Here is a 27780-nt window from a genome sequence, read left to right as displayed (position 1 = left end):
ACACACACACACACACACACACACACACACACACACACACACACATTCGTGCCAACTCCCTTCCCCTCTCAGGTTGGATTTTATTGGACGGAATAAAGAGATTACAATAGCCACGTGCTCATGTTTACACGTCTTCAAATTTCAGGCGGGATTTGCTCTTGATATTAAAATGACACAATTTCTGAAAAACCAGACTCACACCAACCCCAGAGACCACCAGTGGAAACAGACTAGACCACCAGGAAACTTTCTTAGAGTTTAACTTTTTATTAAGTAGCCAGTTTATTCTTAGAACAGAGAAGTTTTTTGTCTGTGGGGAAACAACATGGGGAATAACCAGTCAAACCTGTGCATTCCCTTTGGTTTGCACAGTGTGTCTCTTCCCAACAAAGAAAGGGAACTTAACAGCAGCACGGAGGGTAAGACTGACTCTTAACTTGTTTCACAACTCTTGTTTTCTTTGTGACTTGACTGTGTATTGTGTCACAGTTAAATAGTATAGGCTGTTAAATGTCATTTTTAAAATTACAAATAAAAGAAAAAATAGTTGGCAGGTCCAAGAGTGCATTTACTTGGTGTACACTAGCACCGAGCTATTGGGATACTGAAACATAACAGCAAAACCTCATTTATTCCATGAAATGAGATTTGAGAACACCTATTTACTAAGGTTACACTAAACCTCATTAAAATAGCATATAATAATAATACTTTTCTGACCTTTCCCAGACTAACTGTTGGCTATATTTTAATACTTTAATGAGTAAACTAATTATTTAACCTATTAACCTACAGTTATATCTTTATTGTGGGTTTACTGCCCTGTTAAAAAAAAGGGCAAGAAAATGATTTGTTTTAATTCCTGACATGTTACACATATTATCACCGCTACTATCACATCATACACTTGGTACAGTCGTGGAGGGCCAATTTTTATTGCTCAACTTTCTGACCTGGGACCAGTGACTGAGCTGTCTTACCACATCTGATGTTAATTAAACTTTGTTATTTGTTGTTTTAAACAGACAGGAAATGCCTATCGCTCATTCATTGCCGTATTGAGCCCTGTGAGAGGTTCACAGAGGCCTCTGGTGATGTCATAGCTTTCCCATACCCTTGCGGGGTGATGGGAAAAAGACGAGACGGTTGTGAGAATAGAAAAGGAAGTCACTGGACAAGAACCAGTGTAATGTAGAAGAAAAGAAAGCAAATAGTTTCAGTATGTTTTCAAACCTTTGGACGATCCATTACTATCTGCTTCTTCCTTTTTACTCTATTTATATATGCCTCTGTTCATCCACATTGTTGTTCTTCTTCATAAATGAATCCAGTCATTTAGAAATTAATATAAAAAGTAGTAGTGTGATAAAAAAAATTTAAGTTTCAGACAATAAGAGCACTTCTTATGCTTGAATGCTGCCATGTTCTTACTGTGAGCCAAATATATTGTTGACAGCTGTTTATCATGTTCAACACCAAACAAAAACAACACATTTAGTGTGATACAGTATCGCTCCTCAAGGGAAAATCACTTTTCAGACCCTGGATCTGTTAATTTTCAATGTGTTGCTTAAGGGAACTTCAGCGACACATATTGAAAATGAGTCTCACACATTCCCTCTTTATAATTATCGCTCTGGTGTTACATTTTCCTTCACTCTCTTAATGTGTAAATGTGTGAAGGAAGTCGTTCTTCATACATCCCAGTATGCATCACTAGGTGGCGCCACTATATTACATTGATATCACAAAGTCGGGGCGGGCCATCAGAGAGCTCAGGACTTCATGATCTGAAGTAAAAGGATGAGTTCACTGGGTTATTGTAGGCAAGCTAAGCTACATCTTTCCTCATTGTTCCCCCTGTATTAGATCACCGTTTCTATTTAAACATCTATTGTCCAAATGTAAACTCACATTCTGTGAAGCTACAGCGTTATTAACACATGTTTACTCTGTGGTTCAGCGGAAGTGGTTGCTTATGTCTTGCTGCCTCAAGCAACAGGTGTGGTTGTATAATGTCCGCTAAGGTCTGCTCCTATATTTGAAGCAACAGCAGGGCCTGCCTTTGAAGAGTCAGCCACAGCTCCGTATCGGTGTAGTTTGGCACTCAGTCCTTCAACCATGATGTCAGTAGAGGAAGACCTGATACCATCAGACAGGATGAGTGTTTTTCGAAGGAGGATGAGAGTGTTAGTCGTAGAGAAAGCAGAGTATAGAGTTTCAGGTCAGATTTGATCAGTTGCACGAGGATCCATCATCATGACTGCCTCGTCTGTCGTTTTCAGGTTACAGCTATGCTCAGGTTGCATGCTGTGTAAGGTATCGAGCAATGCACATCTGTATGCGTGTGAAGTAAAATAAGGATGTGTGTGCGGGTGAGAGTATGACCTAAGCTGTTTCTCTCACATGTGATGAAGCTCTTGGGTGGCATAAGGGGAGGCAGTTAAACATTCAGCACCATCTTAATTATTTAAGACAGTGTGCGTGTTTGTGTGTGTGTGTGTGTGTGTGTGTGTGTAAGTGTGCCTTTGAAAGAGAGCGAGAGAGACAAAAGAGAAAGAAAATGAGATACATCATTTTGTCAGTAATATTCACTGGATATATATTACCTATTACCATAATCATATTTACTCATGGGTAGTTCATTCAAATTTTATGAACTGATAATGGAAGTCTTTCAGCCTTTCTTCTTACTGCGGCTGAGGATAATTTTGACTATTGAGCAATTTCATTCTTAGTGATCTTGTGTAATCCTATAATTATTATAATTTTTATTATGGTTAAATCTTTAAAGATCCTCTCCATACATATATTAAGACGTGTACAAATAGTCTGCATGGAACAATCATGTGTGTCTGGTGTGTTTCTTTGCAAAAGTATAATTTCCACATTAAAATCTACTCCTTCTATCTCATTAAAAATTCCAGATTCTATGAATATGTAACATTTGTTCATTTCTAAAGTTTTCCTGCTGGACTCAAGATGTTTCCTACTTCACTGTAAAGCCCATTCTCAGTGTCTGTGCACTGCTGGCCCTCTAGCTTCTACATCACACTGGTATGAGTTGCAAACTGGTCCAGGATGAACTTCCAAACCATTTGTAATAGTCACAAATCATGCTGCTAGGCCCGGCCCCTTAAAATCTGATTTTCAGTGAGCACAAAGAAACTTTCCACTTTCAGCAGATGAATGTGAAAATATCCTTCCTGTGTCAAACTCTCCACATACATCATTCTGCACAGAGAAGCTCAAACATCCAACTGTAGGAACAAGAAGAAAAACGTATTCACTCTATCTTCCATTAACTGTGGAGAAAAGCCATTCAGAGTCACTCATCTGATCCAACCTGATCTGTTTGCAGCTTAAAGGCTGGCAGCAGACCCCAGATTTCCTTATCGCAATCTCAGCTTCCTCCTCTGAAGTTCCAGTTCAATAACGTTTCCTCCCTGTTGTGCTCCTTGTCTTGTCTCCCCACTTCCAAACAGGGGAGAGAGAGTTTGGGCGTCCCTAGAACTGTGAGCCGGATGCCCCCCCCCAATAAAACTCGGCCTAATGTGTGGAAGCACCTGAAAATGCTATTATAGAGACTGAAAAACATTTGCTGATGAAGTGAGAGCCACGTTCGCTGTTTCTTTAACCTTTAGATTTGTGTTTCTGAAAGAATTGGTGAAAACAAGGTGGCGGTCGCTCTTCAGGAGCTCAGTCTTATCATATCCCCTTGATTCAAACACAGAGAAGGAGAAGCTGTGCTAGAAGTGATAATGGACGTGCTGCATTTTTGCCTCTGTATTACTTCTTGTTGTTAATAATCCTTTGGGATATAGATACACTTTAGGAAAGGAAGTTCTCATATTTAAGTTCCCAAAATAGCCCCGTCACCCAGCACTCTCAGTATATCGGTGTCCTGTCCGAAGCTGGGGCCCCGCAGAAGTTTCCCACACGTGTCACAGGCCAATGTCATGACAAGAGAGCAAGGGAGAGAGGAAGAGGGCCAGGGAATGGGAAGGAGGCAAGATTAGCTTTAAGGAGAGGGAAAGAAAATAATGAGTAAGATAAATAAAGGCTTACAGACTCATGTTCGAAGGGGAGACAGGGGTTAACACAAAGGGCTTGGATGGTGGTTGTTGACTTAATGGCAGCAGAGGGACATGGAGAACGGGAAAAGGGGCACAGATGGGCGGAAGCACTCAGCAGTGTAGATGTGTTAAAGGTGAACCGAGTGTCTGTGAAATTGACCCCGATGTTTCCCCCCCTTCAAATCAAACGCGAGGGTTATGCAACGGGGTGTTTATGGCGCCCACAGCTTTGTCTTTCATCTCATCGATGAATTATTTCAGAGCTGTAATCCCTACCTGTTGCTGGGCCTAGTTGTTTACCTGTTTGAACATATTTGCTGCATACTGTACATTGTAACATCTCAGAGTGTCCCGAACATGAGATCAGCTTACAGAGTTCCCATTGGCTCATGCCCTTCCATGTCTCCCAGTTGTCTTTGATGTCTGGTATGCGGCCCCTCTATGGAGTGAGCCTCCAGATAGCGGATAGTGTCCAATCCAACACATTCCAAGTTTGCTAGAATCTGACAGCACAGGAATTATCAGTTACATTTGATGTCACTTACCGGCAAACTCCTCATCTAAGGCCTTAGATTAAGGTGTCTCTCCGCTCAAACATGTGTGTTGCTCATTGTTACTTTACTTGGGTGTTTGGCCTTCAGAGTGACGAATGATGTACGTGCAGTTTGACACTAGAAGGCTGGTTTAACATTCACCTGCTGAAGGAGGAAAGTTTCTGTGTTCTCACCTAAAACATTTAGTTTAAGGCATGTACTTACATGTGTGATTGTGGGACATCATCATATTGTTTGAAGCCAACCACGGTCCAGGTATGAAACTTGCATTATTCATAGACTAGATGGAGAAGGAGGAAATGTGATTGTAATAATTCTTAACAAGGTAATTGACCTTTTTTCTAGGAGAAACCATATCAGAAACACTTTATTCCAGGCAGATATTTTTTAAATTTAATTTAACTGTCTTTATAAAAGTATACAGCCATTGCACACAAACATCCATACAATAGTAGTGTTGGGCTGTATGATCAAACATTTTTATCACAGTATTTTTTAAGCTTGTTGTGGTTTCACAGTATATCACTGAATTTGTTTTCCTTTATATAAGTTTGCAGTTACGTTTTCTACTGACAGTAATACATTACAACTTAAATATATATATAAAGACACATAAAGATATTTCAGCAACTTTGTTTTCTCAGTTGATTATACACTATAAAATATTCTAAGTATTTAAGTATTCAAAGAGATAATTCCTAAATGTCACTAGAAACAAATGAGTTAAAGCAGTTGTTTCAGCTCATACAGGAAATTAAAACTGGTATTCCAGTATTGCCCAGCACTATAACATGGAAGTGACTGAGTTACAACTTTTGGGTGGATATGGTGTTGTGTATGTTTATTCTTTGAATGATTTCACATGCATTTACTTTGAAGGAATCAGACTAGCACTGTAGGATTTGTCATTGAAGTTCATCAACCTCATTAATCATCTTGGTGATTCTCAAAATTGATATTTTCTGTCCCTTTACGTCCATTTAATAAAATATACAGTTATGTTTATTCTGGTGTTGGACTCCAGCTGAACTGGGTCAGCCAAACAAGCTGATCTCAATCATAAGAAAACAGAGAGAGCCTGGTCTTTTGCTGCCGATCTGTCTCTGCTTCCAGGCCCCTTTGCAGCTGCAGGGCTGAAAGTCCGTCGTGAAGAAGAGTTGTTTCTCCATGTAAATCATTTATTTTTTTCAGATTCATAGTCTGGAAATCTAATAATAAGACGAAAACACAGCTCATTTTCTCCCTCTGTCAGGGACATCAATCTTTATCAATGGCAGTAATAATATCAGGAAGTAAAGAAGGGAAGCCTTTTATTTGAGCTGAATCCTTAAAAAGAGAGAAGAAATGCACGTGGTTTGGTTTCATTTGAAAATGAATGATGATTGGCTCTTCCTTTATGCCTCACTCTCACACTGCCAGAATTCGTGACAGTGATCAGTGATCCTGAAGTGGTACCTCAGGTAGCAGGAAAGAAGGAAGCTTCGGTGTGCTCAGTGAAGGGCATCCGTCCAGAACAGAGTGGTAGGAGTCGGTACACACCTCAGCTTCAAGCTGCTCCATGGGAACTGGGGATGGATGGCAGCTGTTTCCCTGGAGACCTAGAATAACAGGACCTGCTCTCTAATTACCTACGCCCACCTGAGTCAGCAGCGAGGCAGGGAGCATGCCTCAGCTCCAGACCCTTAGTGCAGAAACAACTAATATCTCTTTGATTTCATGTTAATACTTTTTTTCTGAAATAGTTGTGGGAAAAGGATGCTTAAGGGCAAAAGGACAGAAGCTAAGGACATGAAAGTTGGAAAGGAAACAACACAGGCACTTTGGATACAATGCTGGCAAGACTGTAGAGATAAGCTGACAGGTAAATTTGAAAAATGTTTTTTTAAAAGTGGTGAAAACTTTTGCTGAAGACAGGTTGTCCAAAAACAACAAAAACTAGCAAAAACGTGAGTGAGATCTTGTCAGCTAATTAAACCCCAGTGTGGCTTCCCTGCTCAAGTCCAAGGACATGATTGTTGGCATGCTACATGAAGTCAGCCAATCTCGCCATTAAAGCCTAGGCAAAGAGAGCTGCAGGCCTTGAAATTGCCCTTGACACCAAAAGCACAGCACATTATTACCGGACGTACTGGTACACTGCTGCCAGTGGTTTAAATGTCTTTTATGACAGTTGACATGAGTGACTCATGCACCCAGAGCTCTGGAGGGAGAGGCTTGACTTTTGTCCCACCAAGTGTCAATTATATGTCCTTCATAGTGATGCATGGTCCAGTGGAGAACAAAAACTGCTTTGTGTTACTGCCTCTGTTTTAGTTTGTGCACAAGTTAATTTGTTTTTGATCTGGGGATCTGTTTTGGGATGTAAGCCACGGTTAGAGTACAGAGACTGTGATGACCATGAAAATAATAAGCATCTATCATCAGCCATAAGGGGAAACAGAAGAGAGTTACATTATTTTGATAATGATGAAGGGTGAAGATGCCAATGAATTCTGCAAGAGCAACAAAGTAACTTCCATGTTCAGACCTGTGCTGTTTGTGTAGTAAGATTTTTTCCCGCTTTCTATGGAGAATTTGGAGCTGGACAGCCTGTGTGTCGTTCAGAGAGGGGCAGAAAAGTGGCAACTGGTAGAAAAACATTAGACAGGATAGCCAGAGTAGCAGTAGGCTACCCTACATTCAGCTCAAAGTCTGTCTTAGTGGCTCTGGCTACTCTTGAATGGAAAGAGGTTTGGAAGGAAATATGCTATTATGTAACATAGTACCTGCAACTCTCTGCTATCCCGACATGCCCTTTCCTTTGGGACTGTGAGACAAAACGAGCACGCACTAATGGTCAGTATATAATATGACAGCTGCTGGCTGTTGTTCTTGAACTTCTTTCACTTCAAGGAAACATTAGAATCTATTCTCGACCGAGATTTTGTCCAAGCTTGCTGTTGAAAGTGGGCTTAGATGTCTTTTTTAGCTTACTGAGTGACTGCACAGGGTAATAATAGCAAAAGTATTTCGTGTCACAACCCCAGGGCCTTCATTGGGTCGCTGAGCCCCTCGCGGTCAAGGTTTACATCACCATGGGCGCCGGCTGTGTGTAAACATTGTTACCTCTAGCAACATGTAGGAAATATTCAGATCTGTTAATACTTGATTTTGGAAAAGCACCAAATGAGGTTTTACATCTTGTTTATATTTTTTCTCTTTTTATTGTTTGAATAGTTATTCCATGATGTAATATGAGGTTTACAGTGGGAATACTTTACAAAAAAATTATTGTGTATGTTGGTTGAGTGTTTACTGCTCCTTAATTGCTTCTGTGTGTCTAGCAGTGTACATATTAAAAAAAAGAAAACACACACTTCTCACCCTTACACTATAATACAGTTCGCAGTACAGTAAGGACTGAAAACTCATTTCCACTTCTCAGGAACATTAACTTTAAGAAAGAATTATATTACATGATGACACATGAAAGGGGAGCAACATAAAGAAATTGATTAAAATGTTTAAATGGTTTTAGCTGAAAAGCCCCAAACTGGGCTGCTCAGCACTTCCCAAAAACCACTTGCGTTTCTCTAATGAGATCTTGGATTCTTTTCTCTCGAATATTTGAGAGTGAAGCAATTTAGAGGTTTTGGGAGCCTGAAGGCAAATTCTGACAAACCTTAAATTGCTTGGGAAGCGATTTCCTTTTGAACTTTGTCATAAATTCTAATGATGTTAACAGGTTTAATTGGGATCTTCTTAACTATAGGTTTGTTGTTTAATATATACCACAAGAATTCACTGCTTTTCCCCCCGTACGCCTGACAGAATTAATGTGAATATGGCACAAGACTTTTTTACAACTGTGGTGCAGCAGTGAAACGCTGTGGGTCAACAACATCCATCCCTTTTTATAATATTATCCCACAAAAGCACACATTTATACTGTTATACACACCAACATAAAACTCCTTCCATATTTACACACACCTCTCCTTATTTAGCATCATATACCTCTACCACCTTTACAAGACTCGCTTTTATTTTTATCCGTTCGTGAAGAATGATTAAAAATATATAGCTTTACCTTGTAAATTTTAATGCTCGACCAGAATGTCTATTTCTGGAGTGCGTCTGACAGGCCGTCTTGAGCAGGGCTGCTGCTGTTTGTGTGGAGTCATGTTAAAGACGACAAAGACCTTGACATCGACACCCGTAAGACCTTCCTGTTCCTGATGGGCCTTGTATAACTCTGCGAATGTTCCACCACATCGAGCACGCTACCGTGTAGTCACTGTTGAAATGAAAGATGATAAAAGAAAAAGGAACAACAATTCTTGTGTGGAACAATGTTTGTCCTTTTGGATCACAAATATGAAGATTGATTTCTCCATCTTATAAAACAATAGGAAAATGATGGACTACACGTCAGGCGATACCTTCATTTTCCCTTACCATAGTCTTGAGCTGCATTTGTGTCTGAAGCCACTGTGTAACAGCCTAGAAGAAGTTGTTGGCTGTGTTGTTATGGGCCAAGAGTATTTCCTGCATCTCCTTTGGTGGTGCATCCGCTCCTCATCCCAGAGAACACTGAGACAATAGAACAGATGGAGGAAGAACACTGTCCGTGCATCTGGTTAAATGCATTGAAAGGCCATTTTTAGCATGTCTCCCACTGACAGAGAGGCCTAAAACAACATTTTGGTGGAGCCATGCCACTGTTTCATGTTCCACTAATACAACCTAAAAAATTTAGGTCTTCATAGCAAAGTGCAACTTTGATTTACTGACTGTTAAGTATACTTTAAAATGCTCAAAAACAGCTGTAAAGACGTTCACATAAAAGTTTTTTCAATGCCATCCCCTGACTGTTTCCATTGTATTAGAGTAGCGGGGGTCATTTAATGTCAGGGGCTGACATGTTACGTAATGTCATGATTTAGACTCCTTCAATGGAAAATGAACCAGGAAATTCCTCATATCACAGTCAATATGTCTGTCCATTATCATTACCATTATTAACATCACTATGGACGTGTGCCACATGGACACAAAACCCCCTCTTCAGTTTTTGCTGGGAATTTTGTCCCATGTTTCCTGTCACTATTTGCTGTTGACAATCTTAAAAAAAGCAAAGACTACAGAAACATGAACATGAGAAATGTTGCGTAACTACGGTATGCTGCCAACATCTAACTATAGGGTTTATACTCAATAAACAAATAAAACAGGAATGAAGCTAATTAGACAGCTGCGACCTGGAAATCAAACTATAATAAAACGTACATGGCTTGCTTTAAAGCAGCCCTATATTGTGTAACCTAACATTTTGAACAATAACTCATAAAGCATGAGGCCTAAAATCAACTCAGCAAGGACTCTTAAGTACTGCCTGCCTATAACAGCCGGTGGTGCAACCAGTCATGGTATGGCTTTCAGATGAATAATGACAGCCTGCCTACCAACAGGAAAAAGGGATTCGTCTTTGTGCTGTGGGGAATCAGTCACAGACAAGTTGTTAATGTTTTAAAACATTAGAATTAGTTCTTGAAGGATGATTAGACACAGGCAATCTTCACTTTGCTTATGCTTTTTAGGTATAAATGAGTTACAGAAAGAGTTGATTATTGACCTTACTGAGAAAATGTTGCATAAAAAATTAAAACTCATCCACTTACTTGCTTTTTCAAGACCTTTCAACCACATGTCATGTGGTGTCTCAGTGGCTCAGTTACCTCAATTCTACTGAGCAACTGACTTCCAGCTCCATCCACTGGGGATGACCATGGGATGTGGTTGAAAGTTGAAGAAAAATCTAGTAAACCTTGACCGTGAGTTAAAGTTTTTTGTTTTTGTCTGAAAACAGGAAGTTGGTTCTTCCTCATGTATGTTATTACAGCATGATAACGTGTTGTGAAATGTTCTGCGATTGAAAGAGGTACGGACTGCATCGACTGAGGAGTGGTGGGATGGTCTGAAAGGCTGTTTGCAACGAGAGCATTTCTTCTTATTTTTAGCAGTTCTCGGCTTGCTGTTCCTAATGAGTAATTAAGTATTTAAATTGTTTTCTGCAGACAACCCAAAGCACAAAAAAAAAGGTAAATTAATTATAGAGTGAACATGAGTAGAAAGTTATACACCAATTGTCAATTTACTGTATTACTGTGCAGTCTTCATTCCAGCTGCAGTGCTTTGTTTTCCCACTTGCCAGTGATTCACTTCGTAGTGGTGTTTCTAATTTACTCAAATCTGAAATTGCAGAAGTGAAACCAAGCATGCATGCACATTGTCTGCTCAAGACTGCCACAGCATTCAGTCTCATGATCTGAGGATTTGGGAAATTAGAACAATCTGTGAGGGTACCGAACACATGGCAAGAACTCCCCCTAAAATGGCTCCAATTAAAGGCCAATGCTGCACTGTTGCTTTGATTAAAAAAGAAAAAGAAAAAGTTTTCTACTCAGTATGTGTCATCATCTACGTGAGGGACTTTTTACTGATACAATGGCTTTGGTAATACTTACTGTGTTTTTGAAAAGCAGGTGCTTGACTCCAATGGCCTGTTAAGCATTGACCTAATGAAAAGACAGGAGCACACATTGAAAACAGATGTGATGCACTGTAGTAGAAAACTGCTTGAACACAAAGTGGTGACCAGAAAAACATTGTTGTATGAATGTGGCTCATTGTGCTGGCCCATGTGTGTTTGATGGAGATGGTTGTGTTCACATTGAAGGTGGGTATGACTCACTTCATCCATTAGATCAGTGGCTGGGGTTTGGACAGCAGCCCTCCCCTGATACTGAGACCACCACATACAAACCTTCCCAAACAGCCATCTGCTCAGCATTTCTACACTGCTTTTGAGTCTTTACAGAGAATTAAAATACTGCAAATGTAACACTTTGCTGTCCAAAGACCAGTCACTGCGCTGCTCTGCATGGCAGCAGTCACACTGCTGTGGGCCAAGTTTCCTTGAGCAAACGAGGCATGTCTGCCCTCCTTCTCTGGAAATAACTTTATTCGTAAGGGCCCTCGTGAGATCGCTGCATCACAGATGCTTGATATCCAAAAGGGGGACAGTATGCATTAAGGTTCATTTTAGAGCAGAGCATTCCCGTTCGCATCCAATTAAATTAAAATAGATGCAGCTTTCTTACAGTGTGCTGTACTGTATGTCCTTCACCTACTTTTGTTGGTGTAAATCACAACTCTGGCCCAATCATTTTCACACATCACACTAACTATTCACACCAAATTCTTGCCAGAATGTATGGCTCTGCACTGCAGTAGAAAAGTGAAGAGACATGACTTGAAATAAAGTTCAAGTTAATTCTGTTTCTACATGGGTGGTCAAACCAAAAATGTAGGCTTTTTCTCTGTTGGTCCCTACATCAACTTCCAAAGGCGTCTTTGCTTCTGTCAGAGCAATCAGACTGACATATCTGTGTTAACAGTGTCCAGGGGTCAGGGCTGAGGGTGATGCCGGGTTGTAATTTAGGCTTTTGACTGAGTATGAGGGCACTGCCGACACGCTCTCTCAACTAAGGCATTTTGTTTAGCATTCACTGTCCGCACACTATCTGAATGTACTGAGTGAGTTCTCACTGCATATCAGAGAAGTAGGCTTATATAAAGTCTATCAAGGGTGCATGCTCATAGTCCATCTCTGAGTGCTGTAGTACATTTTAGATTTATTATTGTTTAAGCACTAAATTATCTATTATTCATTCACATTCATATCTATTCATTTGGGTTGATAGGCTTAGTCACTTTCCTGCCAAGAGAGGATCAATACCACTCTCATGTCTATATGGTATGAAGCTACAGTCTGCTGGCAGTTAGTTTAGCTTCACACAATGACTGGAAATAAGGGGAAACAGCTAGGCTGGCTCTGTCCAAAGGTAACAATATGCCCATATATCTTATAAAGTCAATTCCAAAGTCTCATCATCACCACAAGGTTGCCATTTGTCTGTGCCTTTCAAATCTGTTACAAATTTAATGAAAAATAAATCCCTTTTATTTTGAAACAACTCTGCGGTTGAGGTTTGGTTAGGTGTAGGCACAAAAGTGACCTGGTTAGGTTTAGGGAAGATCATAGTTTGGGTTAAAATGAGTTAAGCAGGCGCTCTGGGATTTTGTTGGCTTTTTGAGGGATTGTTGCAGCCTAAAATGGCTGATTTCATGGCAGCTTTTCTAAAACAAAATAGATGCATGCTACAGTGTTTTTAGGCATTTTATTTGTAATGAAATTGTGGGAGAAAGTAAAAATGACCAATGTTCCAATGCATAAAACTGCATTGTTTGAAACTTTCCAAGTGACGTTACCAAAAAGGCTCAGGATTCTGAGAGTAGATGTGAGACGTTCACGTCTGTATGGTCTGCATCTTCCCGACTAGAAACGACGGAGTGAGTTTGATGATGATGAACGCTCATCGTTTTGCATGATTGGTCACATTTGTAGAAGAAGCTGTTTGGACAAACGTCCCACAGAATTCACGGGGATTGGTTTAATTTGCATTAATTATTGTGATTCCATCTTCCTGGTGGGACTGGTTAAGGTTAGAGGAGCTTCACTGTCATGGTTACCATAGTGAACATGTTAATGTATGGAATGATCGTCATGCTTTGAAGCCCAGATAGCTCACCTGGTTGAGATGGCACCCCATGTACCAAGGTTGAGTCTTTGATGCAGTATACATGTGTTCTCCTGTGCCACTGTGCAGGACTTGAGCTGTGAAGTGAAGTGTGTAGGAGAAACTACTGTGGCCATTAAACTCGCGAAAAACATCTATAGATAAACACGAAAACTAATTCCTATATTCAGGTGATTATACTCTAATGAAAACATACCTATTAATATTATATTCCATTTCTGCCAATGGATCCTCCTGAATGTTACACACTGGAGCTTTAAGGTCTGATGTTCCGTTGACACACCAATCCGACCTGATCTCCTCCCTACAAGGACTTAATCACGCTACAATACCATCACCTGACTTCCTCCTTTGCTCCTGATATAATTACTACAACCACTCGAGGGCTTTGTAACTTGAACGTAGACAGATGTCGTTTTCAGGCTTTTATGCTGTCATTCTCCTTGGGGGGACCGTCTCAAATGAGCATATTTCCCAAAATATCAAACTATTCCTTTAACATTTCTTTGTACTGTTGAATATTTCTGCAGACATCCTACGGTGTCTTAAATGATTCTGCTGAAAATGATCCTGAAAGTACTGTTCCCCGCCTTTGGAATCAATTCAGCCCAGCAATCATTATGCTTTCATTAACACCCCATAGTCTGCACTCAGGCAGTAAAGCAAGCATCATGGGGAAGCAGCACTTGTTACTGCAGCTCTGTTGTGTTTACAGGGAAAGCTTGATTGCAGACTCCATTGCAGCCTCATATTCACTTCCTGTGTTAATTCCCTTTGCCATAGCTGATCTTTCTTTCTAAGGGTGTGCGGGGAATTTCACTTCTGCTTCGCTTCACCCCAAACACCATTCACCGACGGCAAATAAGGAGCCACCATATCCTGCTAAAACAAACAGCATTGAGAAGAAACAAATGCTTTTGTCTTTGAGTTATATTTAGTTCCAGTCTGCCTTCACCCAATCGCCATCTCTCACGAGGCTTGTTTGTCCTCAAACTGAATTAGATCGTATAAGACTATGGTGCGGAAGCCCAAAAGCACTTCTCTTCTGTGAAATGGATGTGATATGGATTATGTCAGTGTGGTCAACCTGCATACACAAAGCAGTAAGAAACCCTTAGTTCTGCCTTCCAATTAGTCACAATTCCAATCATACATTGACATCAAAGAATAATAATTTGCACACACATCTACATTTTCATGCATTTTTATTTCTTAACCAGCATGCTTTGTTGAGAATATTTGACACACAGCTGCTGTGTAGTGCCTCAGGCCTCTCTTCTCCACTATGGGAGATATGCTGTCCCGGCACTCCCTTCACTCACGGTCTACAAACCCTGCAGGCCATTGCTCCTCAGAGAGCGCTGTGGTCCAGAAGACAGGAAACAGCTTGAGAGAAGCCCAGCAGTCAAGGCTGTGGGAGGGCAGAGGATAGGGTGGGAAAAAAAGGGGATTTCCTCATATGGCGTTTGGACTTTTATCAAAAGTGTGTTTTTCCAGCATATATGTGATTAATTAAGTGTTAATTACCTCCTCATGATGGATCTGACACCAAGGATCAATAATCTTGTGAATGTCTTTACTCTGTATTCAGTTTAACTCCTTCAGGATGACACTCAACAGCAAAAGATTTTTTTGGAACAACAATAATCAATGATCCTGTAATCATTTTAATTGTTATCAGAGTTTGCACCATGCTGTCTGCCTGACCCCTGAGTGTGCTGGATAACTGCCTTCCTTTTAGATTACACATCCACTTCAAGCATGATGTTTGTCCTATAGGCTACACACTCATTAGCCTTCATCACAGGCTTTGAGTGAATAATTAAATGAATTATTCAGATGCTCTGTGATGCTCTTGGGGGGGGGGGATCTCTGCTTACTGTGTCTTTAAAGTCGTGCAGAGGGGAGCCTATACTAAAGAAAGGAGGGGGCTGCTGTGCGCCAGTTGGAGGTGTCTGCCTGTCGCAGCGGCTTGGGGTTGACATTAAGAAGAGCGTGTTCATGCTTCAGCAGGGAGATACAGCACATTTTGAAGGCGCTGATACTCTGATTGAACTGGTTTCAAGCAGATACTCATCAGACCGAGGATACACGGATGGACAGAGAAACACTGCAATCGGAATTAACTTGTCAGCCGGTGCGAGGGATTTCTGGATATAATGGGGAATACGACACCTAAACCTTTAATAGGTGAGGCTTGATATTACATGTGTCATTCACCGGGCTTGTAATGCACTCACGCAAAGCGGTGTCTGTGTGGAAACAGCTTGATAGCCAGAGATACACATGGCTAGTCCTGATTCTTCTATACTTGCGTTGAGACGCGCTTCCCATCACGGGGGGAGCTGAGCGTGATTCCCAGGGAGCGAGTCCAAACAAGCGCTCCAGCAGCCGCGTTGCTCTGAAAATGCACTTTTTGCACATTTGTAGCATTATAATCAGTGATGTAGCTTTATTTAAGGCACAGATAGTAGGCAGATGAAGGGCGATTATTTGACTAGTTGATGATCATCACAACGTAAGGAGGACCATCATCAACAACAGTCCTTCAGAAGAGCTCCTTTGTAACTATTGCCAGAGATCCTATCCTAATAAACGCACTAGTTTGATTTTTGATTTTTAATAATAACTTACTGCTTCCTTTTAGCCCATTTTGTGTCACCTTGCTATATATATAATGCTTGAATCTTTTATTTCAGACAGGAATTATTATATTATACATGAGATACATAGATAGATAGATAGATAGATAGATAGTTATTTAGTGGGATATTGCAGCAGCCAAGACTCACAAAACAAAAACAAACAACATGAGCACACATAAGAGGTCCATAAGAAAATAGATTAGGAAAATCATAAAGAACTACAGTCTTCACTTTCTAAGTAGAAACTTAACAAACACTAAAGAATGGGACCATATTCTAGTCTAAATGTACAATGATGCTGCCTGGTGATATTCTGCCATTAACCCAAACTATAAAGCTGTCTTATAGAAAGTACAATCTCAAGTGATTGCCAGGGGATTATGCCTGTATGAGACTTGATTGTCAGCCCCAGTTTTTTTTTTGCATAAAGCTGTCATTATGAGCTCTCAGACTATCACTTTCTGAGCCACTTTGTCATGACACCTAAAGCGCATTACTTGATAATCAGTTCCCCATATCACTTTGATTTAATGTCTGTCACACTCCCACGCCCCCAACAGACCCACTCGGCAGCTAAATGATGTGGTTACTGCCACCAAGCCAGCTGACGTAGGCTTTGGACTGAGAACAGTTAGTCACAGAGGAGCAGGAGCAGCTTGGGTCCTATTGCTTGCACTGTATGGTTTTGATTAACATGGAATTAATAGAATATCTGCACTTACACTTAGGGTCTATATTAGAGATGTGCAAACTATATTAGCAAGTAGGTGTAATTTCTCACTGCAGACCATAATGCCCTGAAACCCTGAAATTCTTCTAGAGGCTCATGTTTTGCTCAGTGAATGAGTTACAGTATGATGAACACATAGAGCCTAGAGTTATGAGAGAATAGAGAGCCTGATCATCTTGTGGCCAAAGATAACTCTGACGAATGCACATAATCAGTTTTACATTTCAAAAAGCTTTAGCACAGCAGTGTGCCTTGTGGAGTCTTATGATTGTATTTATTTGTGCTTTTTCTTTCATTAGGAGAAAAATAGGGAGCTACCATTCCCATTGCTTAATGGTCTCTAAAAGTAATTGAACCACATGTGGTAGCAGAAATGGACTGTATATGAGACTTGTGACTGAGCTTTGCATGATTTTCAGATGAGCTGCTTGAACTGGCCTCTCTCTGCTCCTTTTTATACCCTCTCCCACTGTAATTTCAGTCTGTCTCATCAGTTTCTGTATGTAATTCTGGCCTTTTCCTTTCTTTTGCTGTTGACATGATTGGGGGGGCCCATCAAGCAAGTATCACTGACATTGCTGATAGCATGCCTAACACAATGTCTCGTGATTAAGATGAAGGGTTTTTTAATAAAAACACACTTACAGGATTTCGTCCAAAATTGGGTCCAAAATTCACTTCCAATGGCAGGTAAACTGAGAAACTGTACCTGCCAAAAATAGTTTTACCAGCCAAAAACCTGCATCATCTGGTTTTGAGCTTTATATTTTAGCTAGGATCTTGAGGCTCCTGCGTCATCCAGAAACCCTCCCAAAAACGCAGACATCTGTGACCTTTCTATTCGTCTTAATGTTTTCTCTTTGGAGGCCTAACCCCCGGATATGTGTCACCACATCTCTAATAACATGTAACACAGATGCATCTTAGGGCCAAAACATAGTCATTGTGTTGAAAGCCTAAATGCTGGTAAGTTGGTTTGATCTGATGACGTCACGATATGGTATGGTGGACAGTGAGGATCACAAAAGTCACAGCCAGTACACATAAAAAATACAGCAATGTAAACCTGGCAGTATGCCGTGATTCCAAATGTTTTAATGGCCATCTTGCCAATTAATTAGTTAATACATTTTCCGGACAAACCCCAAATTTACCGATATTTGGCACTAAGCGGATGTTAATTTTGGACCCAATATCAATCTGTTTTTGAGTAGCTATCCACCACTGACAGTGACCTAGCCCCAGTTTGTGCCATTAAAGAAATGATGTGAAGCAACTTACATGCATTAATCACTTGTACTGTCAATCTGTGAAAGAATTCTAACATAAATTTAAAAAACAAGAGCCTTGCTCGACTTTCTGTGGACTCATTTCTATGTAAAGGTTTTTAGCTAACTTGTCAAACCACAAACAAGACAAGAACTGAGAGGCGTAAAGTGGGAGAGGACCAATGGAGGCCAGTTTGACCCCATGGAATACAGCACTGAGGTGGTTTTCTTGATGGGTTTGGCTCCTGGCTCCACAGGGCTGACCCCGCCGCTTCGTAACTGTAACCCCCGCTTAGACCTCCAGAGGTGGGCACTGACTGATGCCCGACTGTCCTCTTGCGCCTCTACTGCTTCAACACACCGTGTCTTTGTTGTCGCTGGAGTCGGAGTCTTGGTCAGAGCCGCTTGGTACTGCATTCTGTTGTCAAACTGGCCTTCGTCGGAGGCTGTGTTCAGTCCTCAACCGACCGTGTTTGTTGTTTCACGAAGTGCAAGTACGCGCATGAGCAATGCTGACCGTAGTTCACATAAAGGCCACTGCTGTCATTAATGACAAGGATTTCCTGACAATTCCGCAGAGTACCGTTAACATTACATTGGACTCAAGATAAGCATCCAATTTAGCAAAAAATAAATACCCAATAGGTAATTTACCAACACTTTTTGCAATTCCAGAATCCTCTCCTTTAACTCTTAACCATCTGGTATTCCCCTTAGTTCTACAATAAAACAATATTTTAGACCTGTTTCTCAAGCTTTGACTATTATTTCCTGTACAGGAAGCTGGAAATTACATACATGTAGTTGCTTCCTCTGTGCAACAATAGAAAAATATTGTTTGAAATTGAATACAAGGTAACATCATTATAGACAAGTAAGTGTATGCAAAATTCTTTAAAGGTACCCTGTGGAGTTTTCTTGTAAACAACCAAAAGTTATATTTACATGCAGTGTTATTAACCAGAACGTAATGTATGCTTGAGGTCTAACAAATGCCTTGAATGTCTTTAATTTTTGAGCATTTTGAAACTTTTTACATTATTTGCATGCATGTTTACTTGCAAGCAGTCCTCTTCATCACTGCCTTTGTTGGCACAATGCTGCATTTTTGTTTTGTGCACCTGTAGATCATAGAAACTACCACCTATATGCACATGCATGTCCTCATGCAAACAAAAACAAAACTCCACAGGGTATCTTTAAGTTTGTTTCACATTGTAAAAGTAAGCAAAGATAAAATGCTCAGCTTCCGTCTTTGTTTGAATTAGGAAACAGTTGCAACTGAGGAAACGGTTAAAGATCTTTTTTTGATGTGCTTCTGATGGAAATGCTTTTCATCCAGATGGTTTTATGAGTTTTTAAGGGTTCTGAAAATACTTTCAGAACAGAGGTAAGAGTTGATAAATGACTCTCTGGGATTTTCAGAGATCGCACAGGATTTATTTTTCGGGAACTCAAATGCTTAGCTCTGTGACTTGAATGTAATGTTAATACATGAGAGGCATGGACATTGACAGTGAGCTGTCCCTTTCTGTGTGACCTGTTGTGCTATGCCTTTCATCTAATAATGTCTAGTGTCTATATCAGTCTTCTTTGTAGGTCCTTTAACGGCAGAGTCCCAGTACATCACTTTGTCAGTGAGGAAGTTGAGCCTCAGACCTACAGGCTAACCCTCAACACGCTGTACTCCATACACTATACCAAAGTATATTTTACTCCCTCAAAAGCCAAATTCCTGGAGAAGAAAGGAAAGAGGCACATCATTTGAGATGTTACAGATGTTCTTGCTGCTGCTTCATAGTTTAGAATATAATCAGTGATAATGTCTAATTTAGGAAATGTACTGTGGAACATTTCACTGAGTTATTGTCTTTACACCAGATCACAGTGAATTTTAAACAGAAATGTAATCACTCTGTGGCCCTGAAGCAGAATAGAAACACCACCTCCCTTTGAATATTGGATTTCAGCCAGTCTATACCATAAACACTCATCTACAGCTTTAATTTTATTTATTAAACCCAAACAATTCAAGTCTCGTTGCATCCAATGTTCAGTTTGTCTTGTTCTATTTCTGATCTTGTTAATTTGTTTTTTGATGCTCATGAATAAATTCCCAAGCAGGACATTGACTCCTGTGAAGATGAGATCAAAGATTAAGCCTTTTATTTGGGTGTTTCTTTACTGACGAGACACTGTATGATTCATTCTCCACTTTTGAAGATAACCGTGAAGGAATGAAAGGGGCTATTCAGGGTTTGTTTATGCTGTAGGCCAAGGGTGTGTAGCCCATAAATAAGAGGAAGACTTATCGTGTCTGTTGTCAACTGTATATACTTTTTTTGTTATGTTTTCTCCCTCCTGTGATGCTGCTAATATTAGCAGTGTTTAAATCTATGTTGATTGTTGAAATTACCTTTTTATGTTTCCCAGTGATATATGCACATGGGTTTTGTCTAAATTTACCTTGTTTTATTTCTGTGATATAAATGTCCCATATGGATGTGGTAAGAAGACTGATTTGGGACAGTTTGCCTTTTTATACTGTAAATGTGGGTTACATGCTAAAAGAGACTATTTAATGTACTTGTTAAGGGGAGCAGAGGCTTCAGAGTGTCAGTGTGGGAAAGGAAGTGTGTGAGACTGTGGGCTCCTTTACATAACTGGCCTCTGCCCTCTAAACCAACTGCCATGGACCACTTGCAAGCAAGTTATTGTGTGCTGATACATTCGCCTCTTTTTCCAACAGCTGGTTCCAGTTGCTTTTTTGACCTGTGCCACACAAAAGCAGAACTGCTGCTGACATACGATGTTGCTCTCTAATTGGGTTGATCAGGTTGAATCATTGATGTCATTCTTTCTGATATTTTTGTACCCACAGATGCAACTCTGCAATCACGCCCGGTGGCCAGTAGGCAGTACTACACCCTGCCAAACAATGGGGCAGCTGTGGAGAGACGAACGTCTGCTCCTCCGGTCAGCATCAGTGTAGAGTCACCCCGCTTTCACCCCCATGCCAAAGGCAAGAATATCAGGCTGGATGGGCAGCTTCGTCGCGCCACGCGCAAGAACAGCTTCTGTAACGGCATCACTTTCAGCCACAGGCCTGTCCACCTCTATGAGAAGGTTTGTTTGCAATTCACTCTATTTTTAACAGGTAGATGTTTAAAGAATACAAGTTAATCTTTAATTAATGCCATTCATTCAGGTTCGCCTTCGCCTAAGTGGTGTGCACACTGGCTGGAGTGGAGCTCTGCGCTTTGGTTTCACCAGTTTGGACCCCAGTGAACTGGTCACTACAGACATCCCCAAGTACGCTTGCCCAGACCTGGTGACACGGCCGGGCTACTGGGCCAAAGCTCTGCCTGAGAGACTGGCCTTGAAGGACAACGTGTTGTCATTCTGGGCCGATCGCCATGGACGAGTTTTCTACAGCATTAATGAAGGAGAGCCCATCCTCTTCCACTGTGGGCTGAGCATTGGCTGTCCACTCTGGGCCATCATAGATATCTATGGCATCACTCAGGAGGTCACACTGCTCGGTAAGCATTTTATTATGTTGTTTACATACTCTGTAAAAACACACCTATAAAATACTTATTTAATGATTGCAGTCAAAAGAGTCAAGCAGAAGCTGACTCATATTCAAAAGGGAAGTGAGAGGAATACATTTCACAACTGACTGGTCATGAGTCTGTACACAATCCATCATTACTATTCATATATATCCAATAAACTATTGAGTAATAGATAATTTCTGACTGGTGTGAGCTTTAAGAGTCAGCTAGAAAGCCATGTATTTTGACCATGGCTTTGACAACCCTGAAACCTCACAAACTTATTTTTATAGTGTCAACACATTCACAGCTAATTTAAGCAGCTTACTGAGAGTTCAGAGAGCAGCTGTGCAATGAAACTCTTCAGCAGCAGAGGCCAATATAGTAGGAGGAGTAGGTTGTAGGGTCTGGCAGTCACTCAATGATCCACTATCTATGTGACAAAACTAGTTTGTCTAGAAAACCAGAACCACAACATACAGAGATAAACAGGATCTGGACCATAAATCTCAGTTTATCCTGAACCTCACACTCCTAACCGCTTTACCTGCCTTTCCTTTAACGCTCTCTTACTGTAACTTTCCCGCGCTTTGTCACTTTCTTCCTCTTCCATCACCCTCTCCCTTGTGGTTCCCTCTCGTACTCACTGGGTGTGTTTATCTTCAGTCTGACAGGAGCTATGGCCATGTTTGGTCAATGCGGCAGATCCCAGGAGCTTTGGTGAGGGGCCAGTGCACTCAACTGCTCCAGCATCACTAGAAATAGTAATAAAGGAATGTATCATAAGTCAAAGGGGGACTACAAGCGCCAGACTTGTTTATATCAGCCCCTCATACACACAGAAACCGAGCTGTATTATGAACTACATGAAGCATGGCAGTTAAGAGAGCTCATGTTAATGAAGAAATGGAGCAAAGAGGTAAATGCATGGGTGACTGGAAAATCGACAGACGGCCACACAGCTTATTTGGTTTCAAAACTTTTTTTTAACTCCGCAACAAACATTATAACAAGAGCAACATGCAAAGTGCTTTCAGTGTAGAAGCTCATTCTAGCTCTCCTGCTGGTGACCAAGAGACATGTTTTATCTTGTATTTCTCATCTGCTTGCTGTCAGTCGCAGTGGGAAAAAAGTATTAAATATCAAAATAGTAGTGCTATACAGTAAATACGTTAATGTCTCATAAATGTCCATAGTAGTCAAGAAGAAGTCAGTTTCTTTCTTTTTGTTGTATCATCTTCATAGAAATATGTGTAACATACCACACATAGGAAGCATGCAAAAACCAAATTATTTATTAGACATTCTAATATACTGGAGCTTCAACCATTAGTCAATTAATCGATTAGTCTATTGGCAGAAATTTAATTGAAAACTACTTTGATTGTTCATTAATTGTTTATACTTTTACAAAATATTTACAGAGATCACATTAAGCTCTAGGTCATTGTAATTTTTCAGGTTTTATTAACAATAAATCAGTTATTTGAGAAAATAATCAGCAGATTACTCTATATTAATTGTTAATGGCAGCCCAAGATGTGCCTATATAAACAGAAGTGCGCATACTGCAGAGCAAAAGAGGCTACACTGACACATGCAGATAAGATCTCAGCACTCATTGCTTTTCCTCAGACATAGTAGAAAGACGGGAAGTGGCCTGAGCTGACTTTGAACAGATCATACGACACTATGTCCAAGTCAAGTAATTGTTTCTCCATATTCTCCACCGCAGAAAGCACGTTTGCTGAGAGTGTGGGATCCAGCTGCTTGAGTGCGGCCCGTCTGAGTGCCTATCTGCCCCAGAGTAGCCACGACTCAGCCAATTACAGCAACAATCAACTGGAGAACAACCAGGCTGCTGCTGCCAAGATGGCCAACCTCCAGCTCAATAATTACACTCAGCTCATCCCCTGCTGCTCCTCCACCTCTTCCTCCTCTACACCATCCTCATCTGCCTCCACTGGGTTTAGCGTTCCGAGGGTCGTCCGGGGCCTTCCTTCCCCGCTGGACAATGACTTGCACTTTCACCTGATCCGTGGCTCTGATGTAATACTCTCTGCAGATCGCTCTGCTGCCTGCATACACTTTCTGGACAGCAGTCGGACTCTGGTGTTCAGTGACCGGCCTCTGCATGTGGGTGAGACTTTGTATGTGGAAGTTGGCCACCTAGGCCTGCCCTACTTTGGGGCACTGTTGTTTGGGTTAACATCCTGTGACCCAGCTAGTCTACACGCCGGGGACTTGCCAGCAGACCCCGAGGTTCTCCTGGACCGCAAAGAGTATTGGGTGGTTCACCGGGGCTTCCCAATGCCTTGCTCTGGAGACGTGCTCAGCTTCAGTCTGCTGCCCAACGGAGAGGTGCAACATGGAGTGAATGGAGTGGGACGTGGCAGGCTGCTCTGTGTGGACTCCTCTCAGGTCCTTTGGGCCTTTTTCACCCTGCATGGCGCTGTCAACCGACTCAGGATACTAGGTAATGTGAATTCTTACACTTTTTGTGGAATTATTCACTTTCTCGTCCATGATTAGATTCATACCACACTTATATTTGTCCATTATATATAAGGCTACAGTAGAGTAGCTTAGCACAAAGACTGGGGGTTGTGTGCCAGACTATTTCTTGGCTCTATGCAGTTGCCACAGACAGACAGAGCCATGCTAGTAGATTACCACTATTTCCAGTCTTTGTGCTAAGCTAAGCTAACTGGTTGTAGCTTCATATTTAACAGACAGCAATGAGAATGGTATCAATGGTCTCATTCAACTTGCCGGAAGAAAGCAAATAGGCATATTTCCCCAAATGTCAAACTGATAAATGCCCATGCAGAACTCTTCAGTTATCATCAGTCTATTCTTGCGTCTAGGCAGCCAATTATTTTTCTTCCCAGACTAAAGGAATGCAGTTGAGTACTTTATGTCTGCATGTTTCTGTTCAGTTTAGAGCTGTGACCTATGTGTCCTAGTCCCACTACTCCCACACAAACTCCCATCAACTCAGACCCCAGTTTCACCAGTTTCTGATTCAACAATATTATCCTCATACAGAACTAACTAGAAGAAAATCACTCCATGAAAGTTCAAGTGATGCAAATATGCATATCTAATCTGACTGGTTAGGGCCGGTCAGCGTAAAACCTTAGATTTTAGCGTTACACTCAAACAGTTCAAAGACGCTGTATTGAAATGAGACCAACTAAAATATACACTTTGTCTAAATGCCTACCTTTAAAGGCTTTACATGAGTCTAATTATCTGGGGTTTGTTCATGTGTTTATCTTTGTGACACAGGAACACTGCAGTCCAGTCCTCCCTCCACATCCCCAAGCACTTCCCAGAGCAGCAGTCCAGATGACAGTGACTCAGACCTTGCGTTCAGTGTCAACAGATCCTCCTCTGCCTCTGAATCCTCTCTCGGTAGGTTGCATACTGCTACATTGTATATGGAAACCATCACAAGGTCACAGCAGGGAGGCTCCTACGGTGTAGAGGTTTGGCACTTGACACTGCAGACATGGGAAAAATGTTTTGTTTTGCTTATATGACATTTTAACATTGTTTACAGATATACCTCTATGATTTGGTACATCCTAGAGCTACAATGATTAGTCAATTAATTGATTAGTCAACTGACAGAAAATTAATTTGCAATTATTTGAGTAATTGATCAATTCTTAATTCTTAATCCCTGTTTAAGCTTCTCAAATGTGAACATTTGCTGTTGTCTTTATTGTAGTACTATGTACTGTAATTAATTGAATATATTTGGATTTTGGATTGTGGGCTGGACAATACATCATCTTTTCTTTAGGAAATTGTGATGGGCATTTTTAACAGTTTTACTGATGTTATATGAAACGAAAATTAATGAAGAAAATAATCAGCAGATTGATTGTGAAAATAATAATTAGTTTCAGCCCTAGTACATACTGTTTTGTTATGTTTAAAAGACCAGTATGTAACATGTATGATGATCTATTGGCAGAAATGGAATGTAATATTCATAGGTATGTTTATGGTGATGTTTTTTTATCTATAGAGGGAGCAGGTCTACGTAGGCCGCCATGTTGAACCGCAATGTTATTACAATAGCCCAGCGCCACCATAATTTCTTCTATACACTTGGAAGGCTGAGCTGTGTTCAAATGGTTGCAATCTGCAGCTTCACCACTAGATTCCACTAAATCCTACACACTGTGTCCTTTAAATAATTTATCAAAGATCAGATTCTAACATGAATATGTGTATTTTGCTAAAAAAAACACCTTCCAAAACACAGATAAAGAATAAAGAATATAATATAAGAGAGAATAAAAAAATAGAATATAAAAACAACAGTATTCATACACTTCCCACAACAATGACAATTACAAGAGTTATCTATGTCCGTGCATCCATGTCTGACCAAGACCTACATGTTTTCTTCCTTTTCCTCTAGTGACTGCTCCCAGCTCCCCTCTCAGTCCTCCCGTCTCTCCCACTTTCACTGCTTCAGAACTGCCCCCTGCTGGAAAAAATGGAGAATGCACCATTTGCTTCGACCAGGAGGTGGACACCGTCATCTACACCTGTGGACACATGTGTCTGTGCAACGACTGTGGGCTGAAGCTGAAGAGACAGATCAATGCATGCTGTCCAATATGCAGGAGACCCATCAAAGATGTTATCAAAACATATCGGCCATGATGGTCCAGATGCTTAAACAGGTGCTGTGACTTCCACTGCTGGATGCCACCTGTGACCCCCTTCTCAGGCCTGGCTGGACACGGATCTTGGCCGCACCTGGAGATTAGCCACACCAGGACATACCTGTGCCTATATTTCCATTTTGTATGGGTAAATCATTTCTGCAGAAAGACTAGGCTCTTCATACACAGAACTGTGATGAAGCTCCTCTTACATAATACAAAGACTGCATACACAAGCTCCTATATTTTGGCTAAGAGACAAGAAATGAGTCATGTGCTCCTGTTTAGTATTTTTCATGTGATGTCTCTTATGTCACATGTAGCCTGTTTGCTGAGCAGAAAAAGCCTGCTGTGAATATTTTGTCTTTACCCTCATTGTCCTAGATCTATGTGTGCTTCAGCAGAATATGTGGACCGTAGTCTATGACTTCTAGTGCCTTAGATTTTTGTCACATTGTGTGTCCAAGTAATTATGCTAATAATCCCAGCCATATTTTCATTGTACAGTACTGAAAGCTTATGGTGAAAAAGGCACACAGATATAAAGGTTTTAGTAGTAAGTGGAATGATGTAAATGTATGGTAAGTGTGTTCAGTGGCGTGCTTTGAGAAAAGTATGTTTGGTTAGTTCAAAATGAAGAATCTGGTTTTGCACATTGAGAGATTAATAAAAGTGGATTAAGTGTGATAAAAAATGTGTGTAGTTTCAATAATAAAACTGATACAACCATCAACACTGAAGGTTCACTTTAAATAATTTAAAGACTAGTTTTCTCAATCACAATCACTTTTATTTAGCCTGTACAGACCCTCTTTGCTTTCTAACTAATAATGAGTAGGTTTTCAATGTGTACTATACGTTTTTTTATTTTATTGCTGATACTACTACTAAATTGATGTTGAGATGAGACTGTTTTGAAGCCATTTTACATTAATTGTAGATTTTATTTTATTTCTACATGAATATAATAAACTGTAAAGTTATGGAAAATTAAGTCTTTTTTGGAGGCTTTTTCTATATATTTTTAACTGCATATAGCCTACATAGTATAGGTATAGCTAGGCCAAAGATGTTTTTCACAGCAGACATTTTGACTTGTTAGCAGGATAAACACAGGTGATACACATTTTATTAACAGCGGCTCAGTTCCACTAAGTGTCCAAGTAAGCCATACCAGTGAGCCAATGTGCACAATATGAGGACACTGGGGACTAGCTCATGGGAATAGAGTTGTTTTTAATATTAAGTTATTACCCCTGTGCCTTGCCAAAATGTCTGCTGTGAAAAGAGCAGATGGGGTGGAGGTCTTACTTCACTCCAGCCTTTTAATTTGAATGAAAACCCTGTAATAGGTGAGTGCATGCTGGACTTAACATTTATCATATCACATGACTTTAATGGGATGCTCTTGTTCTGTGTGTACATAGGATGCTTTTGCTAACATTAAGGTTCTGCTTCATTCAGGTCCAACAGAGTCAGGGTGCGATTGTGCAATTTGGCTCACTGGAAAGGATTTGCTACACTAAATGGAATGGAGCCTTAATGGCTATGCATTGAGAAGCCTGTGTTACTGAGTCACAGACTGTGCAGAGCACCAAGGCCACATGTTTGGCTACAGGA

The 27780-nt window shown here is 40.7% G+C and overlaps 1 protein-coding gene and 1 long non-coding RNA gene across 5 annotated transcripts; one reads left to right on the top strand and one right to left on the bottom strand.

Moving 5' to 3' along the window:
• Positions 1 to 204: 204 nt before the first annotated feature.
• Positions 205 to 26893, top strand: neurl1b (neuralized E3 ubiquitin protein ligase 1B). Of its 2 annotated transcripts, none has more exons than XM_051420645.1 (6): positions 205 to 419; positions 20797 to 21041; positions 21124 to 21457; positions 23208 to 23948; positions 24764 to 24889; positions 25911 to 26893. In XM_051420645.1, exons 1-6 carry the CDS (start codon positions 326 to 328, stop codon positions 26156 to 26158), a joined length of 1788 nt encoding a protein of 595 aa, XP_051276605.1. In that variant the 5' UTR covers positions 205 to 325; the 3' UTR covers positions 26159 to 26893. The 2 variants fall into 2 exon arrangements, with proteins under 2 accessions (XP_051276605.1, XP_051276606.1); XM_051420646.1 differs by lacking the exon at positions 205 to 419 and adding an exon at positions 15188 to 15462.
• LOC127374933 (uncharacterized) lies at positions 6698 to 10436 on the bottom strand. 3 transcript variants are annotated; one of them, XR_007887289.1, is made up of 3 exons: positions 10291 to 10436; positions 9068 to 9245; positions 6698 to 8906 (listed from the first exon to the last, which is right to left on the bottom strand). It is a non-coding gene; the product is annotated as an uncharacterized LOC127374933 (long non-coding RNA). The 3 variants fall into 3 exon arrangements; XR_007887291.1 differs by having other exon boundaries at positions 9068 to 9233; XR_007887290.1 differs by having other exon boundaries at positions 9068 to 9202.
• Positions 26894 to 27780: the final 887 nt, after the last annotated feature.

Source organism: Dicentrarchus labrax, unplaced genomic scaffold (assembly GCF_905237075.1).
Source record: "Dicentrarchus labrax unplaced genomic scaffold, dlabrax2021, whole genome shotgun sequence".
Classification (NCBI taxonomy): Eukaryota; Metazoa; Chordata; class Actinopteri; family Moronidae; genus Dicentrarchus; species Dicentrarchus labrax.
The sequence above is the reverse complement of the archived record's forward strand: the minus strand, read 5'-3'. Positions and strand labels throughout refer to the sequence as shown.

Bases quoted from the DNA above. Each gene is read 5' to 3' on its own strand.
- neurl1b (XM_051420645.1), top strand. From the start codon at position 326: ATGGGGAATAACCAGTCAAACCTGTGCATTCCCTTTGGTTTGCACAGT. The intron at 420-20,796 runs GTAAGACTGACT...TTGTACCCACAG, and splicing joins ACTTAACAGCAGCACGGAGG to ATGCAACTCTGCAATCACGC. The intron at 24,890-25,910 runs GTAGGTTGCATA...CTTTTCCTCTAG, and splicing joins TGCCTCTGAATCCTCTCTCG to TGACTGCTCCCAGCTCCCCT.